General features: G+C 44.3%; 1 protein-coding gene across 3 annotated transcripts in view; it reads left to right on the top strand.

The window, feature by feature from the left end:
• The first annotated feature begins 6,474 nt into the window (after window positions 1–6,474).
• TOX (thymocyte selection associated high mobility group box) overlaps window positions 6,475–14,016 on the top strand; it is a 307,493-nt gene continuing 299,951 nt past the window's right edge. Inside the window, exon 1 of one of the 3 annotated variants that reach the window (XM_043483897.1) lies at window positions 6,475–6,832. In XM_043483897.1, coding sequence (XP_043339832.1) covers window positions 6,731–6,832 — 102 coding nt within the window. In that variant the 5' untranslated portion in view covers window positions 6,475–6,730. Of the gene's footprint in view, window positions 6,833–7,906; window positions 8,029–14,016 lie in introns of those variants that run through there. The other 2 variants (XM_043483896.1, XM_043483898.1) reach the window with 2 other exon arrangements.

Below are 14,016 nucleotides of genomic sequence, written 5' to 3'. Positions count from 1 at the left end.
TGGGTGACTTGACAAGTATTCATTGGGTGCTGAGATTTTAAAATCAGTCCTAAGGAGAGCTCATACTCTCTTTTGACAGTACATTCAGGATCACTGGGGGAAATTCTTTTCACGTGAGATGAAATGCTCACTGTTCTAGAATTACATACAATTCCTCATGTGATATCTCCAGTGGATGTGTTGTCTGGTTATTCTGAAAGAACTCGTAAGGTACACAATTTGAAGATATTACATTGCCTCTCAATATTACCCTCTCTGGTCCTTTCATCTTTCTTAAAGATCTTATCTTCCAATCCTTTAATCATCTGTATGGTCAAAACTGAGGTGCCCTTACCTCTTTGTCTTGCCATGGAGGTAGGCGCTGGCTAGCGTTCAGTCCTATATTTATATTTGTCCACCCAAGGCCTACCTTTCTTGTTTAAATCAAAATGTTGCTGTTGAATCATCATATCTTTTGGAAAAGCAACAAAAACAAAATGTAGCTTTGAACACATTTCAAAATAAGACACAGAGTGTACAAGTGAACCAGAGTTATCTTTCCTTTGTGTTACTCTGGTCCCCATGTGGGCTCACTTCATGGGAAAGTAGGAGCCTTGATTATTCGTTTGCAGCAAAATATCATTTACCAAGGTAGTGATATTAACTCAGGTAAGCAAAATGCTTGTTCCTTTCATCTCAGCAATTCCACACCTATTCACCTTAGAGTTGACTTTTTATAGAACATTAGTTTGCATTAAAAAAAATCCATTTAATTGCATTGGAAAAACACTTCACTGCCAGCTCCAGGCCGATACCATGTTGCAGCTGCTCCTATTTAAAGGATAATTGTAGCCTCCCTCTTCTGCAAGGAACTAATTCTGATTTTGAAAGGATTTGTCCTCACAGTTTATCCTGATGAGAGAGGACTGGATTATTGCCGTGTGAAATAGCTGAATAGTCCTATTATGGCTATTATGCCACAAATGTTGTATATTGTTGAAGATCAAAGTACTGTACCAGACTCAATGGTGAGATGTACAAGTGTGGCACACTTCCCATATTATGTAAAAAATACTGCATTTTATGAGTCATTGAGTACCATGTGAGGTATCTGTGGACCCTCTATCATTTCCTTCAAACTTTCCTCATCATTCCAAAATCCTTTATTTTCTGGTTGAAAGGCTCACAGTCTAGTCATTTCTCACTAGTCTCCCCAGGAAATAAACTTCAGTAGTCTGTGTTCTCTTGTGGCATTATATTACGTATTGCATATCAGCCTAGTTTACATTTAAATTACTTTAGAAAAATAGTGAATGACTCCGGACAACACTAAATTCTAACTGGCAAGTTGAGAAAATGTAAACCTTTCCCAACAAAATCCTTAATGATGTTTTTTGAAACTTTAAAACATGTAGGACTCAGGGTTGGTTAGGTTCTAAGGAGGCAAGCATAGCTATTTCAACCCATAACCTTGTTAGGAAGGTCAACCTATATATGCGTGCATAATGAGATGTGTTAAAATAGAAGATGGCCCAATGAGGTTCAAATGAATGGTCTTTTAAAGAAATGAGGCTTTTCTTCTATAGGAGAGATTGAGGCATCAGCTTTGCTGGAAAACTCACCCTTACATAAGAGGCCAGACTGAATATTAGTTTGAAAGACTGAATATTAATTTAGTTATAAAGTATGGCATACTTCCATTTTAGCTTTAAAATTTGGTATTTCAAAATGAATTCCTACAAGATGTTTTTCATAGTCCATCAAAAGAGGTAGTCTGTTGTGGTGGTTGTTATTGTTTAGTTGCTAAGTCATGTCTGACTCTTTTGCAACCCTGTGGGGGACTATAGCCCGCCAGGCTCCTCTGTCCATGGGATTTCCCAGGCAAGAATACTGGAGTGGTTTGCCATTTCCTTCTCCAGGGGATCTTCCTGAAAGAAAAGCAAAACTATCTCCCCAAACTAACAAAAAATGTCCCTCAGGAAGTACCACTTTGTTGTTGAATAATTTCTAATAAAACTCCCATATATCATGGATAGGATGTTACTTTCCCGAAAGTAACACATCCTGTGTGTAATTTGGAGATCTTAGTCCAAGATTTATGACTTAGCATAGTACAAAGAATCAGTAAACATAAAATGTGGTCAAGGAAAGCAACTGCAAATTTGAAAACACTACAATGTATGAAACCATAATTAAAATGATGATGGGTAATGTTTAGGGAACCAAATCAAATGCTAAGTGTGGTTTGTAATTACTGGTTAGGGTTTCCAATGTCATTTGTAAAACTAAATGAGACAGTGAAGTTAAATGTAAAAAAATGAGGACCAGGTCTACGATAGAGGAGGAATTTTGTAAATTGCAGCTATCCATGTTATTACATCAATTCTAGTGGGGAGATGTTTTGCTTATATACACATATTTTCTGGTGCACAGGCTCAGTCGCTCAGTCATGTCCAACTCTTTTGTGACGCCATGGACTGTAGCCTGCCAGGATCCTCTCTCCATGGGATTTCCCAGGCAAGAATACTGGACTGGGTTGCCATTTCCTTCTCCAGAGGATCTTCCCAACCCAGGGATCAAACCCACGTCTCCTGCATCACAGGTGGATTCTTTATCACTGAGCCACTGGGAAGCCTATATTCTGGTAATGAAGTATGTAAAATTCCTAGTTCAGATGACCAAATTGTAGTCTGGACTACACAACAATTCATTCATGTTTTGTTGCCACACTCAGTCTCTGAAAGGCAGTGCAGGTGATGGGATCCTGGGAGTCAGGGTCCCCCGTGTCCCCTTGTGAATTTCAACCCCAAGAAAAATGCAGCCAGTCAATTTTATTTACTAAAATTTCATGCTTTTAAACATTCCCTCTCTGCCCATCTTATCTTTCCTTCTAGACTAATTGGCATCAATCTTTTTAAAAGCTGAGAGCTTTTAAAAAGTCCTATGCTGAGGCCCTACCCCAAATGAACTGAATCAGATTCTTTGCAGGAGGATCCCAGGCACAAGTATTTTTTGAAGCTTCTAAGGTGATTTCACTGAACAAACATTGCTGGAAACACTGCTCAGTAAGACTTTAAACTCATTTAAAGAAGAAAGTGTTTTAAAGTAATTTGTTTTTATATGTTAACCTACACCCAACATACAGCATAGTGCTTTCCCCCCAGCTCATAAACCTTTGATGAAGAATGTACACATGTATGATTAAATGGACAAATGTGTGCCTCACTGGTAGCTCAGTGGTAAAGAATCTGCTGCCAATGTAGGAGACAATATAGGAGTTTGATCCCTGGGTCAGGAGATCCACTGGAGAAGAAAACGGTAACCCACTCCAGTAATCTTGCCTGGGAAATCCCACCGACAGAGAGGCCCGGCAGGCTACAGCCCATGAGGTCACAAAAGGGTCAAGATATGATTTAGAGACTAACAACAACAAAAAGCCATGACATAGAGTTAAATGTTGCAGAAATTGAAAAGTAATATAATGACTGGGTGGGAACTGGGGGGAGATTGGATATGTGTATACATAGAGCTGAGTCCCTTTACTCACCACCTGAAACTATTACAACATTGTTAATTGGCTATACTCCAATATAAAATAAAAAGGTTTTCTTTTAAAAGTTATAATGATCCTCTACTATTTTATCTTTCAAATCAATAAGATTTACTCAGAGGTCTTGCTTTTCAAATTTCCCCAAGTTTTTCTTGGTAGAAGCGCACCCACCCATTTGAGACATGATCATGACTGGTCCTGGGTGGAGCGTTATCAAGAGAGTAGTTTTTCAGATTACACGGAGATGACACTCCTGGTCTACTCTCTATATATGAGTGATTAGAGTTAAGAACTTAAAATTTTTTGGCCAACAGCTCAAATTCGCACCTGAGTTGGGAAAATCTTGGTCTGCTTCCTGTCTTTTTCTTTTGCTCTTACACTACTCACACTCAACACTTCTGATGCCAGATGTGTGGATTTCCTCCACATCAAGCAATCTTGTAACACCAGCTGGGTGTCCTACAGTTGGACTCAATTCTGGCATTATGTACTTGGAGATAACATCAGAGCCCACAGGATAAGGGCTCAGTCCCACAAGACTGCCACCCACTCCCCGCCAAAGACCTACACACTTCCAATTGCAAGTCTGGGTTGTTACTTATGCCGCTCCTTCTTTTTTTCAAACTTCAAACTTTTACTTTGTATTGGAGTATAGCTGATTAACAATGTTTCAGAAGTTGCAGGTGAAGGGCTAAGGGACTCAGCCATACATGTATGTGTATCCCTTCTCCCCCAAACCCAGCTTCTATCCAGGCAGGCACAAAACATTTAAAAAAAGAAAAATATTTATTTCACTGTACCAGGTCTTAGTTGCAGCACACAGGATCTTTGATCTTCGTTGTGGAATGTGGGATCTAGTTCCCTGACTAGCGATCGAAATCAGGCCTCCTGCATTGTGAACGCAGAGTCTTGAGCCACTGGACACTAGGGGAGTCCCTATTTATCTATGTCTGTGACCAATCAGTTATAAATCAGAGGTTCCTATGGCACCTCCTTGGGGTTGATTAATTTTCTGGAGTGGCTCACAGAACTCAGGAAAAGGTTGACTTACTGTCTATCACCTGATTATAAAAGGGTATAATAAAGGACACAGAGGAACAAATAGATGAAAGAGCTACAGAGGGCAAGGTACGTGGAACGGCCACATGCCCTCTCCCAGTACCTCTACTGTTCACCACTCTGGAAGCTCTCTGAACCCCGGTCTTTGGGATTTTTATGGAGACATCAACACATATGACCGATCAATCACTCCTTGAAGGACCTGGAAACACAGAGGTTCTTCTGAATCCGGTAGAGAAAAATTCTTTTATCTTACAGTTCTCTCTTCCTACACCAATTTGCACCGTGTTAATCTGGAGGTAGAGAGGAAGCTGTACTCTTGCCACTTAAAAAATGATGAGGGAAGAAAGAAAACAATGACTTAAGATGAAAATGTTGTAAGAAATATAAAGCAATGCCTAACAAAATGTTCCTAAAGGAGCCATGTGTAGACCTCAAGGGATGTTCATTTTATCCTTCCTTATACTGTCCTCAGACAAACCTAGACAACATATTAAAAAGCAGAGACATTACTTTGCCGACAAAGGTCCGTAGAGTTAAAGCCGTGGTTTTTCCAGTAGTCATATATGGATGTGAGACTTAGACCATAAAGAAGGCTGAGTGCTTAAGAACTGATGCTTTCCAACTGTAGTGTTGGAGAAGACTCTTGAGAGTCCTTGGAGATCAAACAAGTCAATCCTAAAGGAAATCAACCCTGAATATTCATTGGAAGGACTGATGCTGAAGCTGAAGCTCCAATACTTTGGCCACCTGATGCTAAGAGCCAATTCATTGGAAAAGGCCCTGATGCTGGGAAAGATTGAAGGCAAGAGGAGAAGTAAGAGGACAGAGGAGGAGACGGGCATCACTGACTCAGTTGACATGAGTTTGAGCAAGCTCTGGGAGTTTGGTGATGGACAAGGAAGCCTGGCCTGCTGCAGACCATGGGGTGGCAAGGAGGCAGACATGACTGAGCGACTGAACAACAAAGCAGCCTTAGCCTTCGCTAACCCTCCAGGGGAACAGAGACCAGGGGAAGGTGAGGGCTGGCGGCAGGAATCAGCAAGAGAACGGAGACTCTTAGAGCCCATCCACCCTGCCCTCCCTTGGGGGTCCCTGGGACAGAAGACCAGTTAGAGCGCGCAGAGGGTTGGCGCTCCCCAAGGGTTCCCGGCTCCTAAGGAGGCGCAGGCAGGAGCAGTCACCTCCACCCAAGAGCGGGAACTGGGGTGGGGAGCGGATAGCTGGGTGGGGATGGCCGCGCGGGTAGAGGTGCAGAGCGCCAGAGAGAGAGGTGCGGACGGCCGCGGCGGGGCCGGCGGGAGCGGGGCGGGGCCGGGGCGGGGCCGGGGGCGGGGCTGCGGAGTGGGCTGCACCACAGCGCCCCCTGGCTGCGCGCTCCCCTCCGGGCCCCGCGGCCGCCTCGGGCTCGGGCTCGCCGGCCCCTTTGTGTGCGTCGCGCCGCGGCCAGGAGAGCGCGGCCCGGGCGCAGCGGAGGCTTCCCGGGGCCCAGCCGCGCTCTCCTGGTCCTTCTCCGCTCCACCCTCCTCCGGCCCCCGGCCCCGAGCGTTCGCCATTGGGCCGCCAGCAACCCGCGTCCCGCCACGCACCCCACCCCGCCGGGCCCGGGTCGCTCACCGCCCCCCTCCACACACCACACAAACACACACACACACGCACACCGCCCTGTCCCCCTCTCCGGTCCTCCCCACCCCATTCCAGGCCTCCAAGGTGGAGAAAATAAACTCCAAGCAGAGCAACTCAGAGACTTCAATAAAACGCCCAGGACCTAGAGCCCGAGCGCGTGTGCCGGGCGGCGAGGGGCGCGGGAGGCGGGGATGGGGGCGAGGGCGGGGGGACAATGAGCGCATGAAGTTACCTGCCCGGCGGCGGAGCGGGCTGCGCGCTCGGCGCCGACGGGTGCGCGCCGTGGCTTGGGGGAGTTGAGCGCTTTTCCCCCCTCTTTTTTTTTTTTTTTTTTTTTTTTTTTTTTTTTTCTCCTCTTCTTCTTAAACAAACCACAAACGGATGTGAGGGAAGGAAGGTGTTTCTTTTACTCCTGAGTCCAGACACCTCTCTCTGTTCCGTCTAAGCTTGTTTTGCTGGACACTTTTTTTTTTTTTTTAAGGCACAGAAAAGGAGTTTGCTTGATGTGAGAGTGAAATGGACGTAAGATTTTATCCACCTCCAGCCCAGCCCGCCGCTGCGCCCGACGCGCCCTGTTTGGGACCCACTCCCTGCCTGGACCCCTACTATTGCAACAAGGTGAACGCTCTGCTTTTGTTTCCGCCGCGTTCTGGCTGCTCGGTCCCGGGAGGGGGGCGGCGGCAGGCCCGCCGGCCGGCCGCGAAGGCCGGTCTCCCGGGCGCGCTCGGCTCACAGCCCCGCGGATGCCGGGGCGTGCGCTCGGGGAGTCAGTTTTGCGGAGCAGCTCCCGGGCTTTGCCCTGCACCGCGATGGTGCGGAAAGTGACGCGCTTTGCTCCATCGTTCCCTTCCCGCTGATCGCGACTCAGTAGCCCTGCCTAGGGTTGCCGCGGGCGCTGGTGGGGGGGGGGGAAAGAAATTAAGGAAGAACCGCAGAATACTTTGGGGGTGTGTCTGGGGTCCCGGAACGCAGGCGGAGAGTGAGAGAATTCCATTGATTTTCTTGTTTCCCCTTCCTCCTTCGCTCCTGTGCGGGCTGCGGGGGCTCGTGGCACCGCTCCCCTGCCCGGGATTAGTTGCCAGGGGAGCCGCTGGGAGTCGGGGTGCCGGGGACCCGGAGACGCCCCCAGCCCGGGAACGGCGCTCCGCAACTCTTTTGTTTTCCCGAAGCCGCTCGGCGGCAGAGCCCAGTGTCCGGGCTCGGGTCTGCAGGCCGGGGTGCCGCGGGAGCGCCGGGTCCCGGGGACAGCTCCCGCCCGGAGGTGCGCGCAGAAACCGCGAGTTTGTTAGGAACTGGGCGGGCGCGCCGCGTTCCTGTTCGGAGCAGCAGCACTTGGCGCGGGACGCGAGCAGGTCCCGGGCTGGAATGTACCCGAAGCCCGGGGACCCCAGGTGCTCAGGCCGCGGGGACCCGGGGCGAAGCCGGCCAGGAGGGTGAGCGGGGCTTCTGCGGAGCTCCGCTTGTCCCAAGGATGGATCAGTCTGGGGGTACATAGGAAGGGGGCGACTCCTGCGCTTCCCCGAACTCTCACCTCCCGGAGGGAGGACGCGTGGGGGACCAAGTCCGAGACCTCGCCTCGGGCTTTTTGGACATGTCTAAGCAGTCCCGCCCGGTGAAACGTGGCGGGGAGAATTGAGTTCTCTGAGACTCTGGGCGAGCGGTTTAGACGCCCAGCTCCCACTCGGTGGACACCGTGCCTCTGCCAGCGATTCCGTGTCGGCCCCTCGGTGAATTCCACTGGATAGAGCGTTGGGACTCGTAACATTTGCCCGGTGGCGAGTCATCATCAAGGAGCTATTTTACGTGATCCGGAGGTATTTAGCGCGCTTCACCCTCAGCCCCCGGGCTCCCTAGCACGCTGCAGACTCGCAACTCCGAGTCTTGGTCAATCCAGGCGCGCGCGCGCACACACACACACACACACACACACACACACACACACACTCACTCACACTCCAGACACACTCCAGACACACACCCCACAGAGCTGTGAGTTATATCATCCCGTGGAGAAGTTCCCTGATGCCCTGTGTACGGTGTAAGACCAACGTGTGTTGATGATATCTAGGCAATTTAGAAACCAGAGATGTCTAGTCTGGGACAAGGTAGAAAGGCTTTTCATCCCGCAGGAAGCAGCTCTGTAGCTAGGGACAAGTTGGAGGGTGAGGGAACTTTGACCAGAGAAGTTTCTGTGAAGAAGTTTCATTATTTGTTGGTAACATAGCTCTTTTATTCTAAAGTCTGTTTTGCCTTAATAAGGAGGTGTTTTGTTTATGTAACATTTTATTTTGCTTATAACACGACTACTAACAAAAATAATAGCAAGGTAGCAGCAGTCTTGAGTTGGATAGTAAAGACCTATTCCACAGTAGTAATTGGAACCAAAAGGTCAGAAACATTTTGTCAGTGAAACTGGACGAATCTTATTAAATTTATCTGTGATTTTATAATGTCTTAGATACACATTTCACTCGTCATTCTAGTGATAGGAGGGTCAGATTTAATTTGAAAGTTAAATGCTTTGGAAAATCAAGAATTGCTCCAATATATTAAATCATTTTCCAATTAAGTGCTTTAAACAATTTTAGTGGGTTGTACTGTGCAAAAAATAAATTAATTTAGAAAGTCTTCAGAATTTTTTTTACTAGCTCATTGAAGTTCCTTTTAAGTCACCCGGTGTACGGGGAGCAAACTGTTCTTTTTAAATGCAAATGAGCCACCCTTTCTATAGACTGGATGCAAGTCTTCTATTTTACTTATTTGGGGAATAATGGATTTTTAAAGATGCACAGTCATAAGATACACTTTTCATAGTAGGAAGAGACTTCATGGAAATGTTTGCCTCAGGATGTCTGCTCCTGCCCTTCTCTGGGTAGCAGTCTATCAGCTGTATTTGTCACTCATTCTTGATTACATTTTGTGTACTGAGTAGATTTGCTAGGCCCCAGAAAGCCCCGGCACTAATGTTTTCTTCTCCACCGTGATTAGCATTGGCACAAAATTTCTGTCCAGTTACACAGTTTGAGCTGCTTAGAGTGTAGTCGGCCAGCGTTCATTTTTGCAGTGACTCAAGTAGATTTGCAGGGATCTGAAAGGTGGACAGAAGTTTGAAAGAGGTGAAATAATCTGTATCTACATTAGTGAAAACAAGCTAACTGACTCCCCCCAAAGAGAGAAGAGTGCAAAGTAAAGCTTGTCTCTTTCAGAGGTGTCATGAGTGTGTAGTTTATTACAAGAAACAGTCACTTTGTCAGGTTATTTGTTTTCAGTAGGATGATAAGATCATAAATTACTAATTGTCTTTATTTGAAATCTGTCGACACTTTACTAAAGTCAGTGTGCTAAATCCCAGCGGAACTAGTATCTTTCTGTGGTTCAGCACCACACACTGACTAGACTTTCTCCAGTGACATTATTTTTTTCAATGTCAGGAGAGACCCTAATCCAGAAAATGAATATCCTCTTCCTGAAGCTTTTCTAAACTAAAACGAGGTTGTTTTACTTTGCTGACATTCTCCAGCACTGCTGCTCTATAGATTGCCAAAACACTACTTATATTGTTCAGATAATAAACTCTGGAGGAGCAATTTTTTGGATAACAGTTTAATTTAGTATCGCTCTTTTGCAAGAACACGTTAGGTTATGAGCACATCATCATGCAAAGTGGCCTCCGTTTTCATGTAGTCCATTGGGGGAGAAGAGTGAGAACAATGCATTGATGTTGGTTATGACAACTGTGCAAAGCATCTCTTCTTATACAAACAGCCAGAACTGGATGGCATGTTGCTGTATATAGGTCAGCCTTTGAAATAGCAGTGTAACTCATAGACTGGACAGGAACATGTAGGCTCAGAGTAACACTGTTTACCTCTGGCAACTTAAAGCATGGCTTTGTTTGAGACATTGAGAGATGGGTACCATACTGGAGTTTCATCTAATGAAGGCTATTTTAAGTAACATTGTATCCCTTAATTGAACTGAATGTTACAAAAAAAAAAAATTGGATTATAGGCACTCCCAATTGGAGCTCAGTAGTAAAATAGAGTCCTCTTTTTTGTTCTAGTTGAAGATGTCAGAACATTAGTTGAAATATATACCCACAGAGTAATAACAGTTCCTTTCAGTTTCTAGTGCAGTGTCATTTCTGAAGATTGTTTTCACTGATTTTATGCTAAATTGGGACAAAGAAGTGGCACTTTTTCATTTCTGCAATGATGTGATGTGTTCAGTTATTGCTCAGTATCTGCCCACATAAGGAGTAGTAATACAATTATGTTATGACATGGCTAATGACAGGGATGCTGACCTCTGCCAGCAGTGGGAGAGGAAATAATGGTCTTTACTGTTCTCAGCGGTTGCTTTTGTGGAATCAGGCCCTGAATCTTTCTTTGACTGATTTAGACACAAGGAAGTTCATAACACAAACCCATGCTTAATACTGGCTATATACAGAGTGAAGAATAATGGGCATTTGGAATATTGGGCTTTTGTCACTGAAATGAGGAAGGAGAATGTATCATCTTTTCACATAAACATAGGAGGAAGAACCTGTTTGTGATGAACTTTGACTTAAAATGTCAGGGCTAACATTAGACATTTGATGACTTCTGAGAAAAACAAGATTCATTGCCATCTCTTCAGAATCTCCTTCGAGCTTATTTTCCTGTTTAGAGTATTATGTGTTTTCTTTAATGTGGCAAAACTCACCCTTCCTAAAATACAGGATTTGCAAGCACATTATGATAGAGTCATTATTTCTGCTTTAATAAATGTAAGAAAAAGGAGGAGGAGGGGAGAGAGGAGGGAGGGGGAGGATTATAAGCAATTTAGAGCATCATGCTTGATTAGTTCCCTCCCTACCCCCATAACTTCTAGGACTTTGGGAAATTCATAGTCAATACTTTGAACATCATTAGTGTAATTAAAACTCCCATGGGAGTTTTTTTAAGCTGGCATCTTTCATAAGTTTTGAGGTCTTTAAAGATGTTTTAAATAAATTTATAGATAAGAGCTTTAAGCCAAGCAATCATGGTTTTGGCCACTGAGTCAGATGTCATACAAAAACCTCAAATGTAGCTATTAATATCTTGACTTTGTGGGATATCTCAGTGTCATAAACTCCAATTTTAAATGTCTATGCAAAAATTTTAGTTATGAGCTTTGGAGCTCATGTTATTTTTAAAATAGCTTACATTATTTACTATTCTCATATTTTACCGTTTATTTTAAAGTTACTGAGTGATGATACTAAGGAGCATTTTGCTATTTCTCTTAGCTGGAAAAACTAAACTAATATTTAAATATTATCTCATCAGCTGCTTATTGTTGTTTTTTTAAGTGACGTGATTGCAAGGGGCTAAGAACAGAGAAAAATGTAAGGCACTTGAATCTGAAAGAAGTAGGGAAAGTTCCCAGTTAACAGTGGTTTTCCTAGTACCAGAATGGATCTCAAATGTTGGTTTTGGTGTGTGGGGCTATTTCTTGTGGTCATACTTTTTTGTGTGATGGGCTCAATTCAAGAAAGGGATAGGTTAGGGGACTGGGGTGATGGACATAGATGAAATCTTACTTAACCACGAAGGATGACTTTTTCTTGTGCTTCCCAACATTTTGCTAACTTACTAGAAAGTTGAAAAGACCCTGGGGATATTTCTCAACTACTGGAGATCCTCCTGTCTAGATGGAAGCCTGCCCTCAGCAGCTGTTCTGTCTGTCTGTCTGGTGCCTCCTCCCTCCCTTCTCCTTGTCCCCTTCCCAAACAGCCCCAGTCCTGGAACCATTCCCGTCCCGTTTTTCTCCTTCCCAGTCTGGGTCTGAACGCGGAAGGCCTGTACTTTCTCACCTGTACTCCCTCTCCTCAGACCCTTGGCTCGCCACTGTGTCCATCCTGGCCGCCTTTGGTGCTTGTCATCATTGCCATCATAGCCGTGCATCAGAGCAAGTCCATCCTACCCCCAGTACTTGACCTTTTTTGGGCACAGAAAATTGGAATCTTCCAGTCCACCGGCCCAGATCCACTTCTTAAATTCCTCAACTAGGCTGCTATCCTTTTCCCCAGCTGAGTGAATGACCTAGGATCATAGAATAATGGACTAAGAAAACAGGTGTGATCCCGAGAGGAAAGCCATGGTGGGTATTTCTAAGCGCTCACTGTTCCTTTCTTCCAGCACATTTTAGGCACAGTGTATCTAGAGCTTGGGATCAGCTCCTTGAATATCCCTTATCAGTGAGAAATCTTAATTTAGCCTCTAAAATAGTACGAAAGTGGGACTATGATCTTCTGATCTTTAGTTGCACGTGGTAAGTCAGGTGAGTTATATTTATAGTGATTATATGGGTTGGCATGTTTACGTGTTCTCATCAGAATATGCATAGATAACTAAGATGGGAATAGTTGGAAATGAAGAACCTATTTAACTAATCACTTTTAGGTAGCTTGTCATCCTACATCTTAGCTTATCCAAAGGTGAATCTCAAGGTTTCTGAGAAGTCATAAGGTAGAATATTTAACTTATATTTCAAGGAAAAGTAATATCATGACTCGATGAACTGTTAGGAACAATTGCATTTTTAAAATATTGGATCAACTGTTAAAGATAAAACTTATGTTGTATACAGCCAAATCTAAGAATCTAGCATGTATATCTTTAGGAGAAAACAACATTGTGATACAGCATAGTTATAAATACTGTGGGCCCCAAAGACATAGCTATAATCTTGGCTGCAAGAAGCTTCCCCATGAAGCATCTAAGTGTATGAAAGCTGCCTTGTTTAATTGAATTTAAACAAAATTTTAACATGGGAATGTTTACTATTACCAATCTTAAAGATATTTTCTTTTTTTCTTATTTATTTCCATTTTCATGTTATTAATATACATCAGCTTTCCATGGGCTTCCCAGGTGGTGCAGTGATAAAGAATCCACCTGCAATGTAGGAGATGCTGTTTCAATGCCTGGGTTGGGAAGATCCCCTGGAGAAGGAAATGGCAACCCACTCCAATAATCTTGCCTGGAGAATCCCGTGGACAGATGAACCTGGTGGGCTACAGTCTATGGGGTCGCAAAGAGTCAGACACAACTGAGCATGCATGCATGCACCTCTCTATGTATGCAGGTTCTGCATTGGCAAGTCAACCAACTTCGGATAGAAAATATTTGGGGGGGGTTGAGAATTCCAGAAAGTTTCAGAAAGCAAAACTTGAATTTGCCGCACCAGCAGCAACTACTTACATATCATTTACATAGTGCTTGCAGCTATTAGTATAGTATTTACATTATATTAGGCATTATAAGTATTCCAGAGATGATTTAAAGTAACAGAGGATGTGTGTAGGTTACATGCAAATACTGTATCACTTTATATAAGGAACTTGAGAAACTTCAGATTTTGGTATCCCCTGAGGAGGCCCAAGAACAACTATTATTCAATTGATCGTTTTCTTTGAAGATGTACTTCCCAGAATCAGATAGCCTGTGGTCTCCAAGGGTTGACAGGACCAGCAGTAGATAGTGAATTGTGTTAAATGGACTGTCCTAGGAAAGCAGCCCACCAAGATGCTACAGCTTACATCTGCCCTAATGAAGTTGAGCATTTTTTGTTTTAAACCATGCATGCCAAGTTTCATCCTGAAGAGTAATTTCCCATTAAAAACAGTTGAGTTATAAACTGCTTAGAAATGTGGTTTATAATGGAAGTGCCAACAGACTGTTAATTATAGCAGTTCTTCCATAATACTTTGAGACATGGAATTCACATTAACCTGAAATGAGTCTTTCCTGGTTATAACATGTTCCTCCCTA

This window comes from Cervus canadensis, chromosome 12 (assembly GCF_019320065.1).
Source record: "Cervus canadensis isolate Bull #8, Minnesota chromosome 12, ASM1932006v1, whole genome shotgun sequence".
In the NCBI taxonomy this organism is placed as follows: domain Eukaryota; kingdom Metazoa; phylum Chordata; class Mammalia; order Artiodactyla; family Cervidae; genus Cervus; species Cervus canadensis.
Note: the sequence above shows the minus strand (reverse complement) of the source record. Positions and strands in the feature narration are given on the sequence as shown.